The sequence below is a fragment of the Cnephaeus nilssonii genome, assembly GCF_951640355.1.
Source record: "Cnephaeus nilssonii genome assembly, chromosome: 5".
Taxonomy (NCBI): domain Eukaryota; kingdom Metazoa; phylum Chordata; class Mammalia; order Chiroptera; family Vespertilionidae; genus Cnephaeus; species Cnephaeus nilssonii.
The window spans coordinates 33320775-33344864 of record NC_137076.1 but is presented as its reverse complement, the minus strand read 5'-3'; the positions used below and the strand labels follow the sequence as shown (position 1 = coordinate 33344864).

General features: G+C 37.4%; 1 protein-coding gene across 1 annotated transcript in view; it reads right to left on the bottom strand.

Moving 5' to 3' along the window:
- Positions 1–24090, bottom strand: part of ELP3 (elongator acetyltransferase complex subunit 3) — a 95109-nt gene that overhangs the window by 54369 nt on the left and 16650 nt on the right. The window contains exons 7-9 of the mRNA XM_079770952.1: positions 22103–22257; positions 5452–5613; positions 2506–2632 (exon numbers count right to left, since the gene is read on the bottom strand). Coding sequence (XP_079627078.1) covers positions 2506–2632; positions 5452–5613; positions 22103–22257 — 444 coding nt within the window. The remainder of the gene's footprint in view (positions 1–2505; positions 2633–5451; positions 5614–22102; positions 22258–24090) is intronic.

The following is a 24090-nucleotide window of genomic DNA, read 5'->3' as shown; positions in this document are numbered from 1 at the left end:
AAAAAAGTTACATAGATTATAGGATTCAGGAATAAGGAACATAAGATTAAGAACAATATTGTGGTTTTTAATAAAACATAGGTTTGTTGGCTGTTTGAATATCCTATCTGTGAAGTATCTTTGTGTTTTTGCCCATTCTCCTACTGGGCTATTTGTTTTTTCTAATTGATTTGTAGAAATTATTTCTTTTAAGGCAATTTATAAATAAATTTTGCAGAGAATTTTTCTTTAGGGAGGAATCAGATTTCTCATTTTAGCTCTTTTGTCACTCATTTGCTAGGATGCAGGTAGAAAAGGTATATGGTCTGCTCATATTCCCGGTGGGTTTCTCTCAAGATCACAAACAAGCAGATAAATCTATTTACATGAAGAACTGTCTTTGCAATATTATTATTAAACTATTCTTTACAGTAGTTGCCCCCCTTATCTGTGGCTTCCCTTTCCAGGGTTTTAGTTACCCACGGTCTGAAGTTTTAATGGTCTGAAAATATTAAAAGGCAAATTCCACAAAACAATTCAATAAACAATTCATGTTTTAGACTGTTTGCTGTTCTTTGTGATGCCATCTCTCGCCCAGATATGACTCATCCCTTGTCCAGAATGTCCACTGTAATCGCTTCTCGGCCTTTTGGCTAAGATCAAGTGCAGAATGTCCACAATGCACTCTCATTCGTCACTTAGTGGCCATCGCAGTTATCAGATCGACTGCCAGGTATTGTAGTGCTTGTGGTCAAGTAACCCTTATTTTACTTAATAATGGCCCCAAAGTGCAAGAGTAGTGATGCTGGCAATTAGGATGTGAAAAGACGAAAGTTCTCAACTTAAGAAAGAAAAATAATCATATTCTGAGGTTGCTGAGACCTATCTGTGAAATTGTGAAAAAGAAAAAAAAAATTATGCTGGTTTTGCTGTTGAACCTCATACTGCAAAAGTTAGGTCCACAGTGCATAATAAGTGTTTAGTAAAGAGAAATTTGTGGGTAGGAGATATAAACAGAATGATAGCACTGTGCTGTGCAAGAAAGCATTGGGGCTACACGAAGACTCCAGCAAGGGATCCCTTAAAATGAGTGACTACAGGCATGGTGTGGCTCGGTTGGTTAGGGCCGTGGTCGGCAAACTGCGGCTCGCGAGCCACATGCAGCTCTTTGGCCCCTTGAGTGTGGCTATTCCACAAAATACCACGGCCTGGGTGAGTGAGTCTATTTTGAAGAAGTGGCGTTAGAAGAAGTTTAAGTTTAAAAAATTTGGCTCTCAAAAGAAATTTCAATCATTGTACTGTTGATATCTGGCTCTGTTGACTAATGAGTTTGCTGACCACTGGGTTAGGGCATTGTCCCGTGCAACAAAAGGTCTTGGGTTCGATCCCCTATCAGGGCACATATGTGAGGCAATCAATGTTTCTCTTTCACATTGATGTTTCCCTCCCTCTGCCTTCCTTTGTCTAGAATCAATGAAAAACACATCCTTGGGTGAGTATTAAAAAAAACGAGTGACTACATTCACAAGACTTTTATTACAGCATATTGCTATAGTAGTTCTATTTTATTATTAGTTACTAAAGGCCAGGTGCATGAAATTCGTGCATGAGTAGGGTCCCTAGGTCTGGTCGGCAATCAGGGCCGATCTGTGGGGCAATCAGCAGGGCAACTGGGGGGCCCCCGCTGGCACCTGCCTTGGCTGGCCTGGCGCCACCCACTTGCTGGCCCCACCCCCTGCCGCTGTCACTGCCGCTGGGCTGGTGTGGCTCAGTGATTGAGTGTCGACCCATGAGCCAAGAGGTCGCTGGTTTGATTCCTGGTAAGGGTACATGCTGAGGTTGCAGGCTCGATCCCCAGGAGGGGTGAGTAGGAGGCAGCCGATGGATGTTCTGCTTTCATATCACATTGATGCTTCTATCTCTCTCTTCCTTCTCCCTCTCCCCTTCCTCTATCTCTCAAAATCAACAGAAATGTACTTTTTCTAAAAAAGAAATAATCCTAAATATTACACAAAGTTATAGGCATAAAATTGTTTACCTGAAGTGTTATTTACAGTCAAAAACTGGTATTATCTTCAACTTTTAAAAATTTGGAAGTGATTAAGCAAAGTATGGCATATTTATTCACTGGAAATTAAGCAGATATTTGAGTATATTAACATTTTAACAGAGACCAGGCTATAACAGGATAAATGCCTGTTGTAGTGTTAAGTGGGAAAGCTATTAAATGAATTATTTATCATATATGTAACTGTGCCTGTGTGTATACATGTATAAACCATCTCATCCCAAAAAAAACCTGAAGTCTAACAAAATCCTGAAAGGGAGTAAATGAAAATGTTAGGGCTTTATTTGGTGTTGGGCTGTGAGTGACCCCTCTTTTTCTACTGTTTCCACTACTCTATAATGGGAATGCACTGTCTTTTTATGGGAAAAATAATCAACAGTCAATAATAAAGAAGAGCAGAGAGGGCAGGACATCGTGCAGAGGCCTTCTAAATTAGCCGGGTGTAAGGCAACACTTACTATAAACTGATCAATGTCTCTCTCGAGTCCCACGTTTGGCAGATCAGGCATCATATGAGCCACAACTTTGAAACCTGAATCTTTGGCCAGGTGAAATGACTCACATACTGCCTTCACAGTGTGGCCCCTGAGGAGAGAAAATCCATGTGTTACACAAATAAATGGGCAAGAAGGTTAGCACAAGGAACAGAGGAAAAACAATCTCTGAGACATGTAATGAAGAATAATATAGTTGCGGGGGGCGGGAGGGGGATAATCTCAGACAGTCATTCTTACATCTCCACCTCTGAGAAAGTCTGGAAGTAAATCATTTCTACTTATTTTTCAGATTTTTAAAAAAACTGATTTTAAAGAGAGAGAGGAAGGGAAGGCAAGAGGGAGTGATGGGGAGGAGAGGAAAGAAGGAGGAAGGGAGAGAAACATTGATTTTTTTATTCCACTTATTTATGCATTCATTGGTTGATTCTTTTATGTGCCCTGATTGGGGCTGGAACCCACAACCTTGGCATAGTGGGACAACACTATGGGCCTCATTTTTGCTTTTGGGATATTTTTCAGAAATTCCCTTATGCACTCACTAAAGGTTCTGACACTAAGATTATTCGGTTTAGCATCAAAAGACAAAATAAGCTTACCAATGCAAATATCTAAGTTAGAAACCAGATTGATGAGCTCAAAACCATGCAGAAGCAGCATCCTATTATTTCTTTTCCTTTTGAAATGAGAGAGAACGAGAGAGAGGGAGAGAGAGGAAGAGAGGAGACACACACATACCTATGTACAAAACATATTTCACTCTGCTGGGTTGGAGGGTCCTTTAAAAAGTGAGACGATATAATAATTTAGTGAGAGGCAGAATCATTTGGGCCAGGAGGAACAATCATCTTATCATTCTAGTGCCACAGGCAAGTAGGAAGCAAACTCTACTAAGAGTTTGGAGCTACCGAGACTGAAGCCTGTATCACTCCTTTCACCACCAAAACGTTCCCATTCACCACCAAGCAATCCTGGAGACCATGGGCTCCATCACACGCTCTGCTGTTCTCTTCCATTTCCATGGCTTCAACTTCTCATCTCTTTTTGCTAAATAACCTCCCAATTTATGTGATTAGGCTAGACCTCTCTCCTGATACCACACCAGGATAGCCAATGCTCTATAAAGCTGCACTGTGCAACACTGTAGTTCATTAGGGACATGTGGTTATTCAAGCCTATACTTAAATTAATTAAAATGAAAAATTCCGTTCCTCAGTTGCACTATCATATTGGAGAGCGCAGGTAAATAACATTTCGATCATTGCAGAATGTTCTGTTGGGACAGCCTTGCTCTAAAACAAGCTTCAACGGGATGTTCCACAAATATCTAAAACTCAGTATATGTAAAATGAAACTCATTTTCCCTCCAAGCCTCCTCTTCTCCCCAGTCTCTCCTACCCTCATTTCCACTGTCACCAAACACTGTCAATCACTTCAGGGCATCATTTCTTGCTTAAATTACAACAGCAGCCTGTTAACTGGTCTTCCTTCTAGCTTCTTCTTCTTAATCCATCCCCATACAGTGCTCCCCATAAAGCGCTCCCCATAAAGCAATATTTCTAAAATGCAGCTATGCTCGTATCACAGCTTGGCTTACAACTTATCCTTGGATTAAAGCCCAAACTCCCTGGCCTGACTTCTAAGGCTCCTCATAATTTGGCCCCTCTGCCTGCCTTTTCAGTCTCACCTCTTACTACCTTCCTACCCCATGCTCCACACCTCTAACCAAACTAAACCACTCTGAATTCCCTAAATGTGTCATGTGCTCCCATCCTCAGCAGTTTGCTCATATTTTTCTTTCTGCCTGAAATAATGTTTCTCTTCCACATCTAAGTCATCCTCTTCCTTCAAGTTAGATGTCAGCTTAGATGTCCTTTTCTTCAGAAAGCTTCCCTAATTTCCAAGAGACTTTTCATCTCCACAGGTACCTCTCTAGCACAGCTCCTCATCACTGCAGCAGTCCAACCAGTGCTCCCGGTTAGTCTTCCCCTACAAGAATGCATTCTATTTAGGTTAATCTTCTCAAGCCTGATACCCATCAGAGTCTTCCCTGTGCTCAAAAGTACTCAATAGACCTCTATTACCTAACAGAAAGACCCCACCCTCCTTAGCCTGGCATCCTTCTTGGTTGATTCTAAGATGCTGACCAGGTATGTCTCCCTAGTTCCCCTTTACTTGCCTCTCCTAGCACAGCCCCCAATCACGTCTACACAAATCCTATTCAAGTAGCCTTTAAGGTCCAACTCAACACAAACCTACTCCCTGAAGCCTGCCCTCACCACCCTAGGTCAGTGATCAATGCTGATTAATAAACTCCTGAAACCTTTTGTTTTTTACTAATTCACCAATTAATCACAAAGTTCCTTCTAGAGCTAACCTTTCATGTGTACCTTTTCCTCTCTAGAAGGAAGAGAACCTCACATGGCTCTCTCAACCTGTATTTCTTTCCTTCCTTACACCCCCAAATTTTTCGACGTTTATACCCATTACCTCACCAACTTTTCTCCCACTACCCTGTCAACTGGCATCTGCTTCACAAACACTAATCTCTCTTAAAACTCACCCTGACTTCATTTCTGTTCAAACTCTTTTCTTTGTTCCCATTCTCCTTTGCCTTCTCTCTTGCTTTAAACTACTGACCTTGAGTCCTGCCTTCTGCAAACCTTTTGGGAAAGGCTGTTTATGACAAGACGAGGAAGAGATATACTAAGCATGTGTATAGGCAACTGGAAAAAGCCAGTTGACAAAGACTGAAAGTCAAGGAAGAGAGGTAGAGCAGAGATAGAAGAATGACTCTAAAAGGAGGAATGCCTATACCTCTTTCTTTAAGAGTGGTAGGAAGAAGGGAACATGGATATAACTGGAGGGAGAAGAGGAAGGCTTGTGCAAGATCATTTGCCATCACCTCACCTGTTGGTGTCTCTGGCCACATCTTCGTAGACACTCTGCACGCCAATCTCCAGCCTTGTACAGCCATAGGTCAGCATGTCACTTAAATGCCGCTTCATGCAATAATCAGGTCTGGTCTCAATAGTAATTCCAATACACTTTGTGAGGCTCCTCTCAGAATACCTGTGGAGCAAATCTAGAAGTAAACCACCTGCCACAGCTTTAGGACTTTTGCTCCCATTTAAAGGATTGTATTCTTTTCGTCCACCCAGAAAAAGACAGTGGTTAAGAGCATGGGCTTTGGAGTCAGACTATTTGGATTCAAATCCTGGCTCTGTTATTTCCTAACTATGCAAACAGGAATGCTATTAACCTCTCTGTGCTCTGGTGTCATTATCTGCAAAATGAGGATAACAGTACCTATGCCTCACAGAATTGACGTGACTGGACTAGATTACAGCGATGTTGTCATCATCATTATCATTCTTCTGCAGTATGCTACAACCATAATCTCCTTGAAAGCAGTGATTTCAATGTTCAAAACCCTATTCTTCAATTCCTAGCAACGATTTTTCATAAATGAAAACCACCTGTATTATTTATTTCACATTCTATACTTTTGTCATGTTAAATTAAAGAAGGGGAGGAAGTTATGTATACGATCATAGGAATAATTTGGGGGAAATATCTTCTACATACGAGAAAAGTCTTTCTGCCAAGCCAATTAATCTAGCAATGATTTACAAAATTAACCTTTTGCACTCGGATGTCGAGTGTGACTCGACACAGTTAGCATCGGTAGCAGCTCGTATGTCGAATTGTATTGAATGTATCAATAATTTGAAATATAAAAAAAATCCAAATAAATAAGTTTGTATGAAAAGAAACTCCAGTTTTTTATTCTACTGCCGCGCTTTGTAAAATCTGGGGTATTTAAAAAATTAAATCCCGAGTAGAAAAGAGGAATCGAGAGCAAAGGGTTAAGAATCTTTTCTCTTTTGTTAAAATCACATACCAGAGAAGTGAGTACCACTTTAGATGCAAGATGTCTGAGTTAATGGCCTTAATGCTGGCCAAAACTCAGATAAGTAAAAATGACTTGCTAAGGGGGCTGTTGATGTAGGGATAGGAACTAATATTCAGAGACCACTGTGGCCAAGCACTGTGCTATACATACTCCATTCATATCAAATGATCCCATCAGCTCTATGAAGCTTGTCTTATTATCTGTTTTACAGATGAAGAAACTGAAAATCAAAGAGATTAAATACTTTGTTCATGGGTACACAGCTCATAAAATTCAAATCAGGATTTGAAGTTGGGTCTGACTTCAAAATTCTTGTTCTATATTTCTTTTCTTTTTTTTTAATCCTCACCCCTGGATATGTTGTTGTTTTTTAATTGATTTTAGAGAGAGAAGAGGGGCGGGGCAGAGAGAGAGAGATAGGCAGAGAGAGAGAGAGAGAGAGAGAGAGAGAGAGAGAGAGAGAGAGAGAGAGATATCTCAATCGGTTGCCTCCCACACCTACCCCACCTGGGGCTCGAACACGCAACCTAGGTATGTGCCATGACGGGGAATCGAACCAATTGAGCCACCTGGTTAAGGCTCTATATTTCATTTTATCACAGTGCTTCAACAATCCCGCATTAGACATCAGATTTTTCTCCTTTTCAACTTCTCTAAATATCCTAGAATCCAATAATTCTTCATGATGCACCCTTCCTCAACTTTCGATTATTTGGGGAGGGTTAGACAAGCTTTTTCTTTTTGCCATTAAATTTAATTTCCTCCTTTCCAAAGAAGTTCATAGCTCTCCCTTGAAAAGTAAAAATCATAAAATTTCCATCATTTGAGACTACTCCTTTAAGTATACTCCTTTATTGTCAATAAAAACTTATTTAATGTTAATATTAGTAATAACTATTAAGAAAGTTAAGAACCACAGAACTGGAAGAATGATTCTGAAGTCTTTCATTATAGACATTCAAATTCTTTTGTACTGTTTATTACTGTATTCTATAAGGTTCTGTATAGAATTATATGGGCGATAAGACTAAAGTTAAACAACTAGTCCAAGAATCATAAGACAAAAAAAGGGCTCAGATTTTATAAAATAGTCTAAGAAAGAATACTAAATCATTTGACTTTTCTGAAACAATCGAATCAGAAAGCCCCATGCCTCACAAATAGGCAGGTACCAAGGCCTGCAGTAACAAAGTACATAATGCATACCATAAGTGTAACTCACCTTCTTTAAATATCAGTTATTGTTTTGGGAGGAAAATTATTTTTTTAAAATGAAAACAAACACATATGGAGAAAGAAAACTGCATGAAGGTTGCTTTAAGAAACAAAAAGCAGGAAAACTCAGAGCATATTTAATTAATTAAATGAGAACATCTCAGAATCAGACATTCCAAAATCATATCATAACCTTCTTATTAATCCATATTTTTATAAAGCCTACAGTAGTTCTTAAAGGATACCATGAAGTTAGCAAGCGAATAGCACAAGAGTACCTTGCACCACTGGGAAAAAACTAGAGGGTAGGCAACAGCACAAATGGAATTTGTCTAGAAGATAAGAGAAAATTCACTAGCTAATCTTCTATTGCCCAGCTCGTTAAAGGCCCAACCAAGACGTATAGAGGAAACTGCTGCAGGGATGATAAGGTTTCTTCATAAACAGACAGAACACAGTATAGGACGTAGAGGCAAATCTTATTCTCAAACAATAATCTAACTCCGTTTCAAAAATGTCTTTCTTCTGGGGAGAAATATCATTACCTTTTGCAGGAGCAGAAATGGATAAATAAAAAATAATTCAAATTTTAAAAAGCCTAGTATTTTATTTATAAAAGGCTTTTACCTCTATCTTCTTTTCAGAATTATATTTGCATTTGAAAAGCAACAAGCAGAAATTCTTATCAAATTTGAATGTAAAAACAATGGAATATTTTCCTAAAGAACAAAGTATAAGGTATTCTTTCCTATAAGATTGCTGTATTTTTATTCGAATGTTTGGTTAACGTTATCTTTAGTCCTATATACTACTGAATCTGCCTCTTCATTTAACAGAGATGTGGAGATATTAATATGATTGTTCATTAATATGCAAATATGTGCATACATTTTTTTGTCTTATCTAAGTAAAATATTTGAACTGACATTTTATGGCCTGTTATAATCCTCGGTATCATTTAGACAGTCATCAACTGTATGGCTATCTTTAAGGACCTAGTTCAACTCCCACACCTTCTAGGAGCCACAGGCTTCTTAAGTTCTTGGGCATTTAGGAAATGTGCCAAATATTTCCCAACCCTGACCATAAGCTTCTAAGAGACAAAGTCAGGACTTGTACACAGGTCCCCTGATTCCAATTTTACTGCTCCTTTTTTGGTTAGTACAGGATCTTAAAAGCCTCTACCCCACCAGTGTGGGGCTATATTGCATCCTACACTTTTCTGTATGCCACAGGAGGGGCACCAACTGTAAAAGATGCCAATGTTCTCTGCAAAGCATAACTTAAGCCAATAATTTATGTTGATAACATTTTTAACAAGGGGAGTTTAGGGGAAGGGGTGAAGACTGGACAATAACCTGTAAATTTAAAACCAAACAAAAATCAAATGCTACCCAACCTCCAAAACATAGCACAAATACATTTCTCCTCTCTTGACACCTTCCCACCACCTCTCAGTAACAACTATGTGCTCCCAATCCTAAAGCACTTTGTCCATACTAAATACAGCTTGCCTCACTATTTGTGGTTACGCCTGTCTTTCCATTGTGTCAGGAAGTTCCTGGAAGGCAGTAGGAGCTCCAACACATTTAAAGGTAACTGCTTAAAGGCTTCAGCACCAAAAATACTCCTTCAATATAAAAAATACAAACATGAAGAATGAACACATGAATTAGCCGTAACTGAAGAAAAGGAGATCTCTCTTCACCCCCAGAGCAGCATCTAGGTAATTCCACTGCTTACCTTTCATCTTTCAAACAATCAACGCTAGCAGATACCTACTAGGTCAGATATGCTACAGGAAGTAAAAATACAACTGTTCTTATCCCAGACATGCTTAACAATCTAGCTGCAGGGATGAGACACACAGATAAAACCAAGGCCCAAGAACAAAGCTAGAAGTGGCAGAAATAAAAATGGATATATATTATTTCTTGGGAAGCATACTTCTATTTCAGAAAGGAAGAAAGTGGCCTCTAAAAGTGATTCTTCCTGTCTCCTTGCTCTAAGGGACACAAAGAAATACAGCACATTGAATGTTAAGTCTATAATCATCTGGAAACTGTGCTTTGATTCACTCAAGAAGGCTGTGGCATCAAAGAGCACTTCTCATTACTATCAATATGCCACAGACCTCCTTAAAAACCTCTGTCATAAAAGTCGGATGTGCCTCAGTCCAGTCCTGTGTGAATCCTCACTGGAGCTCCAGGCCCACATTCCTGAAAGGCTTGTGGAAAGTTTCCTATGTGGACATCTCTCTACCTCAAACTCGATCTGCTCAAACCAAACTGCAAAATATATAATAATGGCAAATATTATTTACCATTATTAAATTAAATAATAAAGAATTAGAGGAAGTAATAATAAAATTAAAGTAGATAATAGGTGAAATATTAATTTTCATTAGTCACAATGTACAAACTCTTCCCTGCATCTACAGTCCCAAAATGAGTAAGCAGATTTTATTAACTTCTTTGGACAGCCAAAGATTTGTTTGAACTGCTCAATAACATCTGGAGTTATTGGTGTAATTCCTAAGAAGTAGCACCAAAGAACACATTGTTTTATATAATCATATCTGGAAAATATCTCAAAATTGTATGTACTGGATAATTCTGTGCTACTAATATTATACGCTTAAGAATGATTGAGCTAAATGTTTGGTGTCTTAGAGGATTAAAAAATAACTATCTCCCCACCTCTTTTTTTGAGATGGTAGTCAAGTTTGCTTCCTGGATATTGATAGCTATGCCAAGAGGATCTAAAAAATAATAGGATTCTGCCCAACACAAACTGTAGAAATAGAAACAGAATTTTGATTTTTAAATGAGTACTACCTATGAAAAACAAAACTAGTGGCAATGGAGCTTAAGGACTAATCAGGGACCCTTGTTCCCTCTTTCATGCTCGTTGACAAGGTTTAACATATATGAAAAACAACCCATAATATCTGAGTTTTGATTCTTTCAATAGTTGACAAGAATACTACAATTTTATACTCCTAAAGACAGCTGAAGAACCTATTAATAGAAAGGAAAAAAATCACAGTTATTACACATTCTTTTACTATTATATTCATATTTAAATGTAAGGGCTATATATAAAAATGCATTATAGAAATTCTTCATTGTCAGAAAGTGACTGCTAGATGAATCATAACTTGTGAGCACATATTTTAGATAGAAATTCTCATTCCAATACAAATCTTCAAATCACAGAATGTCAGAGAAAGAATTAATTTTAGAGATAATCTAGTTCCACTTCCCCACTTTTATAGATGGAGAAACAAGCACAGAATAAATAAGTGGCTTAAATCAGGTCCTATTGTAAGCTATAACAAAAGTAAATGTGGAACCCAAGTCTCTTGATTCTAAATGCACAGTTCTTCCCACTTCACTCATTTAACAACATGTAGTAAACACCTTGTATCTTTAAGGCATTGTAGTAGATCCCTTAAGGAATCTTCTCTCTCAAGAAGACATTCCCTTAAGGAATATAGAAAAAAGCATTATAAAAAATTAGATAATAACAGTATTCATTAAAACTATTATTCTTGGCTATGGAAAACCAGAGAGGGGGTGATTAAATTGGTAAATGAAAATGAAATTTTATCAATAATTATAGTAAACTTTAGCAAACAACCAAAAGGCAGACATTGTAAAAGTGGATTAAAAGACAAGAAGGCCCATATACTGTAGATGCTGTCTACAAGAAACCCACTCTCATTATAGAGACATACATGGGGACAACTGTATGGATGGGGAAAATAATACACAGGGAAAACAGGAAGCATATGAATGCTGTAATGGATAACTTAACATCAAATAAAGGAAACTTCAGGAATAAAGGACATTTCACAATGATAGAAAGGTACTCTCATCCTATATAATAAAGAGGTAATATGCAAATTGACCGTCACTCCAACACACAAGATGGCCGCCCCCATGTGGTCAAAGATGGCTGCGCCCATGTGGACACAAGATGGCTGGCAGGGGAGGGCAGTTGTGGGCGATTAGGCCAGCAAGGGAGGGCAGTTGCGGGGGGACCAGGCCTGCAGGGGAGGACAGTTGGGGGCAACCAGGCCATTAGGGGAGGGCAGTTAGGGGCAGGCTGGCAAGGGAGGGCAGTTAGGGATGACCGGGCCAGCAGGGGAGGGCAGTTGGGGGCAACCAGGCCTGCAGGGGAGGACAGTTAGGGTCGACCAGATTGGCAGGGGAGATTAGTTAGGGGTGACCAGGCCAACAGGGGAAGGCAGTTAGGGGCAATCAGGCTGGCAGGGGAGCAGCTGGGCATTGATCAGGCTGGCAGCGGAGTGGTTAGGGGCAATCAGGCAGGCTGGCAGGCGAGCAGTTAGGAGCAAGGAGTCCTGGATTGTGAGAGGGAGGGATGTCCAACTGCCCGTTTAGGCCCAATCCCACCGGTGGGATCAGGCATAAATGGGCAGTTGGACATTCCTCAAGGGATCCTAGATTGGAGACGGTGCAGGCTGGGCTGAGGGACACACACACACACCCCTCCCTGTGCACGAATTTTGTGCACCGGGCCTCTAGTAATGATATAAAGCTCATACATCAGGAAAACAGAGCAATCCTAAGTGTGTATGCACCTAAAAACGGATCTTCAAAATAAATGGTCATAATATAACTGATGGAGAAGTGGACAATTCTTCAACCATGGTTGGGTATTTAATATCCCTCTCTTAGCAACTGATAGAACTAGACAGAAAAAAAACAAAAACAAAAACACAAAAAACAAAAAACCCGAAGATAATTTGAATAATATGGTCAATCACCTTGATTTAACTGATTTATAGACCATTAAATCCCACAACTGTATAACAGACATTCTTGCAAATACACATGTTTACCAAGAGACACCATATATGCCACAAAACAAGTCATAATTAAAAAACTTAAAAAAAACTGAAAGCATACAGAATAGACCCTATCTGACCAAAACTGAATTAAATTAGAAATCAATAACAATAAGATATCAAGAAAAATGCATGTATTTGGAAATTTAGACAACATCTTGAATTGAATAACTAAAACATAGCATCAAAATGTGTGGGATTCAACTAAAACAGTGCTCAGAGGAAAACTTAAAGCTTTAAAGACTTACATTAGTAAAGAAATAAAGGTCTATAATGAGGACCAAGTTTCTGTATTTTAATTAAGTCAATAAAGAGCAAAGTAAACCCCAAGAAAGTAGAAGATAAAAATAAAAGCAGAAAACAATGAAGTAAAAGACATAAACAAAAGCAAAATTAATTCTCTAAAAACAAAATTGATAAACTTCTAACTAAAAAATCAAGAAAAAAAAAAAGAGAAACTATAGATTACCAATATCAGGATTTTAAGAGGGGTGATCACAACCATTCTACAGACATTAAAAGCATAATAAAGAATATTATGGACAACTTAATACCAAAAAGTTTGACAACTTGAATGAAACAAATTCCTTGAAAAATATAACTTACCAAAATAGACACAGATGAAACAGATAATTTGAATATCCCTAAATCTATTAGAGGTACTGAATTAATCATCTAAAGCCCTCCCATAAAGAAAATTCCAGCCTTGGATTGTTTTACTGGTGAGTTTTTACAGACATTCATGATGATATAACATTCATCTTATATGGAACTCTTTCAGAAAATAAAAAAAATATACCCCAAGTTTGTTTTATGGGGCTGGCATAACACTTATACCAAAACCTGACAAAGAAATTACAAATAAGGATATTACAGACCACTTATCTCTCATGAACATGTACACAAGATGCTTTACAAAGTATCAGCAAGTTGAACCCAGTGATATATAAAAAGGATAATACATTATGACCAAACTGGGTTTATCCTAGGAATACAAGATTAGTTTAATATTTTAAAAAATCAACCAAAATCATCTACATTTCAGAATAAAGGAAAATCATGTGAGTATTTAAATAGATACAGAAAAATCATATGATCATTTAAATAGATGATGCAGTGAAATCATTAGACAAATGAGTTAATGATAAAAACCTTTCTTCAATCTAATAAAGGTATCTACAAAAAAAACTCCAAAAGTAACACTGCACTTAATACTAAAATATTAAGTTTTCCCTGTTTTATTGTGAAAAGACAAAGAAGCCACTCTTACCACTTCTGTTTAATACTGCACTGAATGTCACAGCCACTGCAATAAGGCAAGAAAAAGAAAAGCAGGCAAATCCAAAAGGAAAAAGGAAAACACACTGCATTTGCAGATTACATGATTGTTTATGTAGATTTACAGAAACAACTTTTAGAACTCGGTAGTGAATTTCACAAGGTCATACCATATGAGGTTAATATACAAAAATCAACTGCATATCTATATACAGTTGGCCCTCTGTATCCATAGGTTCCAATTTTGCAGACTCCACCAACTGTGAATAAAAAGTATTTGAAAAAAAGTTTTTAAAGTTATGTTATTGTTGACATGTACTGTGTAGTTAGGCTTATGATGATTGCTGGATGTGTCTGTACTGAACACATACAAACTTTTTTCCTTGTCATTATTATCTCCTTAATAATACAGTTTAACAACTGTTTATATAGCATTACACTGTATTAGGTATTGTAAGTATACAGGAAAGATGATTAAAGTATGTGGGGAAATGTGCATAGATCATATGCAAATATCATGCCATTTTAGATAAGGGATTGAGCATCTGTGGATTTTGGTATCTGCAGGGGGGTCCTGAAACCAATCCCCCATGAATACTGAGGAGCAACTATACTAGTTGCAAACAATTTGAAAAAATTTTTCATTTTCCATAGCATCAACAAACATATTTTGGAATAAAGTTAACAAAAGGCTTATAATATCTCTATAGTGACTATTCTAAGAGAAATTAAACAAAATCTAAGTAAATGAGGAGATGGACTATGTTCACGGATTGGAAGACTCAGTATTGTTAAACTGTCAATTTTCTCCAAGTTGTTCTAAAGTTTTAACACGATCCAAATCTCATCACATTTTTAAAATGAAACAGACAAGCTAATTCTAAATTTTACATAGAAATACAAAGGACCTAGCATATCCAAAACAATCTTGAATAACAATGACAGAGAAGATTTATACTATTTGACTTTAAAATACACAATAAAGCTGCAGTAATCAAGACAGTGTGGTAACTGTCACAAGGACTGACAAACAGACCAGTGGAACTGAAGAGAGCCCCCGTTTCCATTTATACAGTCAACTGAGCTTTGACAAAGGTGCCAATACAATCTCAGTGGGAAAAGAAAGTCTTTAAGTAAGTGACAGTGAAACAGTTAGATATCTATATAGGGGGAAACAAAGCGTGGGCTCCTACCTCACACTACTCATTAAAACTAATTCAAGATGGATCATAAGCCTAAATATGAAAGCTAAATACAGAAACTAGAAGAAAACAGGAGTATTTTCTTGCCCTCGGGATAGGCAAAGGTTTATTAGAGACGACACAGAAAGCAATAACTGTGGAAGAAAAACTGTTAAATTAGATTTCATCAAAATAAAAAGTTTCTGCTCAAAGATTATCATTAACATAATGAATAGACAAGCCACAAAATGGGTTTTCTATTTGCAAAATGAAGATCTAACAAAAGACTGCTACTCGGGGTATATACAACAGCTAACTAAAAAAATAAATTTTAAAAGACACTTCACAAAGAAAATATACTGAAACATAAGCATATAATAATGTGCTCAACATCATTAGTCAGGAAAATACAATTTAAAAGCACAATGAGACACCACCACACACCCACTAGAATGGCTCAAGACTGACAACAACATATGTTGGTGAGCATGTGGAACAACTGAATGCTCATATATTACTGGTAGGAGTACTAATGGTACAACCAGTTTGGGAAAACGTCTGGCAGTTTCTTATAAAACTAAACACATGATGTAACAATTCGATGTCTAGTTATCATCCAAGAGAAATAAATGCATATATTCACAAAAGACTTACAAGTATGTTTATTGAAATTTTATTCATAATAGCCACAAGCTGGAAACAGCCCAGTGTCCAACAACAGAATGAATAAACAAACTGACCTCTATGCAGACAATGGAATACTACTCAGCACTCAAAAGGTAACAACTACTGAAATATCCAACAATGGTGATGAATCTCAAAATCTTGTGTGCAATGAACAAAGCCTTACACAGCAGAGTATAGGCATACCTCCTTTTATTGCACTTGATTTTTTGCAAATTGAAGGTTTGTGGCAACACTGATTTGAGCAAGTCTATTGGCATCATTTCTCCAAAAGACTCAGATGATGGTCAGCATTTTTACTTACGGTATATACATTGTTTTTTTAGACATAATGCTGTTGCATATTTAACTGATTACAGTATAGTGTAAACATAACTTTTATATGCACAGGGAAATAAAAAGGTGTATGTGACTCCCTTTCTTGCGATACCATTCATTTTATTGTGGTGGGCTGGAACCAAACCTGCAGTAGCTCTGAGGTGTATGCTGTGTGGTTCTACTTACATAAAGTCCTAGAACAGGCAAAACTAATTTACAGGAGGGGAAAAAGAGAGAGAGAACAATGGCTGCCTCTGGGAGGTACAGAGGGGAATTGACTGGGAAGGAGTACAAGGAAACTTTCTGGGATGATGGCAATGGTCTATATGGTAAAGGGTTTTGCTGCACCAGTATCTGCACTTGCTCGAGCTCATCAAATGATACACTTAAGATCTCTGCATTTCATTGTATGTATACTAACTACAAAAGACACCACAAACAGCAAACTAGTTAATGATGGGCATGATGATGTATTTGGGGGAGAAGTGTACTGAAGTCTGCAACTTACTTTGAAATGCAACTCAAAATAAAAGGGGGGGGGGAACTGATGGATGAATAGAATGGACAGTTGAATAAACATGTGATAAGCTAAACAAGTACTGTAGAACACCACATGTACTAGTATGTGGTGTTCACTGGAAAATTCAATTTTTATTTGTTTGCAATAAAATGGTGAAACAAAAACAACTAATGTATCTTTTTAAGATGACTAAGATTGTATCCTAGGTTGGGCTGCCAATGATAAGGATCCAGGTCAGCATGTACACAAATCAGGTTGACCAAAGAAGGAAGTAAAAGTGGTCAATATATCAAGCGAGGGGTGGGGAAGTATTAGAGCCAAAGCCCAGAAACGCAGGAGGTTCTGAAGCCAGCCAGAAACACGGCCAAGGCAGCAAGACAGCAGTCACTTTCAGACCTTCTTAGGCTGCTTTTGCTTCCTTCATAACTCTGCAAGTCTATGGAATTATCTTTTAAGCCTGGTACCCGGCATTCCTAGCACTTTAGCTTTTCTAATAAACGCAAGATATAGCTGAAGGATTCAGTCATTGATTGGGGGGGGGGGGGGGGGGAGAGAGAAAGGACCGGAAACGAATTAAAAATTCCACAGGGAGAAGGTCTGACTCACCCACTTCTTGATGGGTAACTACCCTTTTAAATTGCATCTTGTGAAAACAGCCAAGGAGCATTAAAGATTGAATGTAAAACTGCTTCTGGGCAGAGCTGATTAAAAAGGAATAAAACTATTTTAAAAGGTTGTTCTGAGTTATTTCGCAAAATTTGCATTTTGGCGAATGCGTGACTCAGATCCCACTGCGGGCCCTTTTCATCTCCAGAGCTATGACTTTTAGAAGACGATAGTCACCAGCAATTGTTGCTCTCTGGAGATGATTGCAGAGTCTCAGTCTAGCGGACAGAAATCAGTGATTATCACTTTGCCTGATTTAATGAGCCTTCACAGAAACCTTACCTGCTTTGTCCTTCAACTTTCTATTCACTCAGCTTTCCCATTTTTCCATCTGCAAGGATAAAGCATACTTTTTGCTACTAACCTGCCATCAATAATAACTAGGTTCACCTTTATAGGGCTTTTTCTTACTCTAACTTTTAATCTTTCAGATAAAAAACAAAACTTTAATCAGATCAGACACATGATAAAAAAACAGGGACACACAAGCTAACCCTAATTTGAACAGACTTTTAACTTTAAACATTGTTGACTCATCTGTCACAATATGTAATTTTTCACTGAATTTAAAATTAATCTTTGAACTAAAAAATCTCCGCTAATAAAAGTATTACATCAGTATAGTTAGCAAGCAAAAACAACTAATATCAAGGAATAGTAAAAGAAATATGAAGTTCATCACTTTCCACCTGAGAGGTCAGCTACCCTGGGTAACCCAACCAGTTTTCAGGAACATGCTCTAGGCAAGGTAACACAGAGAACAAGAAGATACACATCGCATCCAAAAACGTTGAGGAAAACACGTTATGTCCAAAACACAGCATCTCTGGGCTGCTCTTTATTTCACAAAGATGTTAACATCTGAAAACAGTTTCCTGTATCTCTAAATTCTCTGACACAAACCAGGCTACTGTTTAAAATTATATGACGTTTCCCTCAAAAACAAATACCAACTCTATTACAGTAAACATTTATCTCACCAAAGCAAATAAGATGCCACAAATGGAATTTTTTTTTTTTTTAGATTATCTCATAAAAGCACAGAGACTAGGAGAAAAGAGCAAAACACGTCAAGTATGGCTTGGCAGGGTTTTATGGCTCTCAGATTGTACCCTTCTTACTTCCCAAGAGCCATTCATGAGATTTGTTGCAATGATGACTCAAATTATATATAAATTTTAATCTGAAAGTAGTGTCTGTTGCCCTCTTGAGGTAAACTGAAGAACAGAAAGAAAACAATGCTATCTTTGCCTAGAACATTACGGAAAGACGCTTTCTTCTCCAAAGGGCCTTTTCTACAAACATATTGTGATCTGAAGCTAGCTAGTTATAATATAAAGCTCTATTTTCACTCCAAGAACAGACAATTTACAAATATCACTAGGCATCGGAACATTTCTGCAAAAATAAAGCTAAACTTTATACCAAGAATAAAGAGAAATTTTTAAAGCTTCAACTGATGAAAATGTCAAACCACATGCATCCTAAAAATTCATTATGCAGCTCTTCAGTTGGCCTAGCTATATGATTCAGGGGACCCAAACTGTAAGCTGAAAGGCAATATGGCCAACTTTTAGAGGGCTTGTGGGGGCTTGGGGGACAAGGCAAATCCCATATATTTTCATAGTTCAATTCCACTTAATATGCAAGGTCTGCAACACAAGAATAGCTGCACTGAAAATAAAAAGGTAATATATAAGCATGGGTAGAAAAATTTAATAGTCTTGATAGATTATCCTGCTAGGGAGTTAATTTTAGTAACTAACCCTCTGAGGTACTGTTCCTATTCCAATGTCACAGGGCCTTGAATGAATTAAGATTCTTTTCCCTCAGATTACATCTTATTCTAAGCAATCATTTGATTTTCAGTATTGAGTTGGATGACATCATTACTCCTCTAAAGTTTGAAAGACTTCAGCACTTGACTAATAAGCATGACTCATATTCATGAATGATCAAGGTTTTGAATGAGCAATACAAATATGGAAATACGGTCACCATCTCATCCTGCTTCTATGTCCCCTGCAGGCGGAAGAGATGACACTGGCCAGCTGTTAAGTCTAAATTCATGGATACAGAATTAACCTGTCACTTTATCTGAGATAATCAAAGTAGGATGCTCACACACACTCTCCCAGTGCTGAGCTCTTTACACAGGCCCCTCGAGCTATCGTTGGTATTTATTTCAACTTAATGAAAAAGCCTCTCTTTTTTTTTTCTTTCATGTTTACAAACCTAAAGGAGAGTAAAAGAAGTTAAGGGGGTAGGGGAAGTAGGAGGGCACAAAAAAACATTCCTAGCCCCAATTTCTTAAATCCTAGCACCAATTCCTTAAATATTATGTATGAGCAGATAATCCCAAAATTTGCACCGTCAGCCCAGGATCTTTTGTATAGCCCTCCTGACATCCAATTGGATATATCCTAAGCATTTCAAACTTAGCCTATCTAAAAAATCAAAACAAAACATTTTCTCTCATAAACCTGTTCTTCCCTCTGTCTTTTCCGCCTCAGTATACGATGGTGGAAACTATCTATTGTTTCCCACAACCCAAACCCGAGTGTCATCCTTGACGCCTTCCTCTTTCTTATTCCCAACCCAACCCAGAGTCCTGTCAGCTGCAACAACAAATACAGGTCTAATCCACCCTCTCTTCTCCATCATTACTATTACCACTCTCACCTGAGCCAGGATGGACACAACCGTCTTTCTCTCTGGTCTCCTACTTTGACTTTTGTACCCCATCTAATCCAGAGATTTTCAACAGGTATGCTGCACGGATTTTAAAACATGCAAATCCTGACTATTTAGTCCGGAGCACTGACCTCTTTTCCCTTAGATTATCAAATTTAAAAAATGATAGCAGCCAACACAACAATAGCTGTCCGGTGTGAATGAATCAAAATTATACCTTTTATTTTCAGAACGGCCAAAAACATATTTTGGTGTGCTGCAAAATTTTAGCAGTTTATGTGTGCCATGAGATGAAAAAGGTTGAAAATCACTGCTCTAATCCATTAGCCAGACAACAGTCAGAATGACCATCTTATCACCTTGAATATGGCACTCTCCTGCTTAAAACCACTCTACTTCCTACCTCATTTCAAATAAAACTTTAATTCCCCGAGTGTATAAAATCTGGCCCACACCTCACTTTCAAGCTCATCTCATGACATTTCCTCCTTTGTTCAATGGGCTCTGCCTGCCTCGGCCTCCTCTCCGTTCCTAACAGCCCAACTTCTTCCCCGTTTCAGTGCCTTTCTCTTATCTTTTTCTGTTCTTGGCCTGAGTCTCCCTCACACTTCAGATCTCAGCTTAAATATCACCACTTCGTCTAGAGAGTCACCCTATTTATTCTCTAGCACAGTAGTCTATTTCCATCATAGCACTTACTATTTATTATTTGTTGAACTAGTAAAATATCAAGTACCACGAGGGCAAGGACAGCATCTGTCTTGGTCACCATGTTGTTCCCAGTGCCTTTAACAGTGCATAGCATCTGGTGTGCCCTCAATAAACATTCCGTCACCCTAGCCAGTTTGGCTCAGTGGATAGAGCATCGGCTTGTGGACTGAAGGGTCCCAGGTTCAACTCTGGTCAAGGGCACATGCCCGGGTTGTGGGCTTGATCCCCAGTAGGGGGCGTGCAGGAAGCAGCCAATCAATGATTCTCATCATTGATATTTCTATCTCCCTCTCCCTTCCTCTCTGAAATCGATAAAAATATATTAAACAAACAAAACAAAACAAAAACATCCCATCAATAAGAGGGACTAGCCAGGTGTTCCTGAAACTTCTGAAAATAAAAATTATTTTAAGATTTTCACTTCTTGCCCTAGCCAGTTTGGCTCAGTGGATAGGGTGTCAGCCTGTGGACTTGAAGAGTCTCGGGTTCAATTCCAGTCAAGGGCACGCACCTCAGATGCAGGCTCCTGACTCTGGTCAGAACCAAGTGGGAGGCAACCAATCTATGTTTCTCTCTCACATCGGTGTTTCTTTCTGTCTATCCCTCTCCCTTCCATTCTTTCTAAAAATCAATGGAAAAAATATCCCTGAGTGAGGATTAAAAAAAAAAAAAAGTTAAAAAAAAAACTTTCACTTCTTAAATCACTGAATTATATATGAAACTTTAGAATTCTTCTTGCTAAAAATTGATATGAGGTATCAAAAGAATGCATAATTCTGTTTTGTCAACTAGACTTTGGAATAAATAAATGATCAATTCATAAACACATTATTTAATAATTATTAAAAAGTTGCTATTTATAAAGAAAATAATGGTTACTTAATACTAGTCACTTGTTTTGTTGATTTTATAGCAGCTAAATGTTTCAAAGTACCCAGGGCTCTTACGGGGTGGGCTAAAAACTCAACTAGCTCAATTAAAACTACTCCTGCCTACAGTTTAGACCAGCCTACGGCTAAAAAGATCTTCACAGGATCTTGTGAACCACTCTTTCTCTTGAGAATACTAATATCAACAAACCATACTCACTTAAAAAAAAAAAAAAAGCAATTATTTAAATGGAAATAATCCATTCCCACAAAACAGAAGTAACTACAAGAACTAGGGATGTGTAAGATGATACATGTTAATTTAAACTTATTGTGGTAATCATGTAACTCAAATCATTTTGCTGTACACCGTAATATATACAGTGATATGTCAATATAACTCAATAAAACTGGGAAAAACATATTTAACCTTACAATCCATCAAAAGTATGCAACTAGAAATCATGAAATCTATTTCTGGGGCCCCTCTGCCCCCACCAAAAAAAAAAAAAAAAAAAGGAAAGAAAGGAAGGAAGAGGGATGTAGATGTAGAGCCAAAGGGATTCTCACAGGCTCCTGCTAGGAAGATAAACTGACAACCACTTTGGGGAATATGACAACATAATGATTTCTTACTTGACTGCCTCGTAAATATTGTTAGAGGTATGTCCTGACAAGGCATCATGCAAGTTGCGTATAAAATAATCTCTGTATTCTTCAGGAAGGGCCATAAATGTTCCACCCATCACAATAAACTCCACTTTATCCACACTGTGACCAAGCTGTTTCAACTGAAAGACATAAATTAATCAACATTAAAAGGATACAATCACTATCCTAAGAGAGTACTGCAAATTTCTAATTGTATTTTGCAGTGTTTTCATCAGTATAGTTTAAAAATGAGACGCAATTAAACATACTTAGCAAGTTCTGTGGATTAAAAAGAGACTCCAGATTCTGAAATAAAAAAAAAATAGTATAGCTCAAATAAAGAGGGAGAGTGAGAATTAAAAATAATAAACAAGAAGCTTGATGTTAATACCTACAGAGTGGAAATTTTAAAAACACACAGAATATAAACTAGAAAGCAGTAAAGGCAAATATAAGCAACTATTTATCAATCATGTATTTTATGCCAGACTTTGTGGTAAGCCTTGGGGACAAAGGAGATAATTCACGCAACATAATCAGGACTTGATGCAAATGAAAGAAAAAGCACACTAGATTAGAAACAGAAATTAAGAAAGCAGTTGTAAATTAAAACTTTAAAGTTTTAAATCAATTGTGAGGATTTTGGACATAGGTAGAACCTCAAACCTCCTTTCTGGGAGGAAAATAAAAATCTGATTAATAAAATATGAAATACAATGCCTCTACTATTAGAGATGCAAATGGTACAGATCTTTGATTTTATCAACCACAATAAGCCAAGATTCTAATTTTCAAAAACAGATATTTAAATTTCTTGCCATATCTTAGGCTTGAAAAAACTGGGTTAAGTTGCTACCAAATTATGAACTCAAATGAATGTACTATATAAAGGATGTGTATGCTTAATATTTGTTTCTGAAAATAGCAAATAATTTATACATATTTATATCTTTATGTATGTATACATATTTACATATCTATATGCATAAATACATCCTATGCATATATATTTTAAAAATATATATGTAAGCATGTTTATATATGTGTATATAAATCAAGATTAAAAGAATATTCTATATGTCTATGGTTTGCAAGAGATACACAACAAAATCATCCTGATATCTTTTTCAGAATATCTTGGCAGGACCCCAAACCAGACGTAAGCAGTACATCCAGAGGTAAAGATGTGGCTCATGTTTTGGAAAAGCTGTGATGATTCTAGTAATTTATAGTTAAAAAAAAAAAAAATCACTGCTCCATGATAGTTTGTAAATCTTTTAAAATCCATGCTCTTTTCTGGTAAACAAAAACATTTCACATAGTAAACATTTTAAATAAATTAAATATAAATATCATGGCTAAAAGAGAAATCAAAGCAATGGTCAGTTTAGAACATGCTTTTCCATACTACCTAGGCTCCCTGCCCCCAGTGGGGTCCTCTCCTATAGCTGGCCATCCCGATCCACACATGCTTGGGTGACAGTGAAGTGAAAATCAGAACCGGATGGTCTTCACTAATAGTGACAGTTAGATAAATAGAGTGACTTACTGACTATGGTATATATTACTTTCCAGTTGAGATTTTGTGGTTGCCCTACTAGATGTTACTATGAAAACTACACAGTGTTCACATTTTTTTTAATTGGACAAGTTTAAAATTGTAAAATCTGTAAAAATAAAACTGTATTAATGTTCAGATTTCTTGAACAGAGCATGGCCATTTACAAAGTTCTTGATTTCAATCAGCTATACTGAGGTATAATTTACATACAATAGGAACAATTAATTTTAAGGATAAATTGGATGAGTTTGGATAAATGTTTGGAGTTTTATACCACCATGACAATCATGATACAGAACGATTCCACAGCCCCCAAGTATTCCTCACATCCCTTTGCAGTCAATTCCCTATTCCTACTCCACCAAACAGCACAAAACTCATGTGGCCCAGGAAAGCTAAACTTCAATCCATC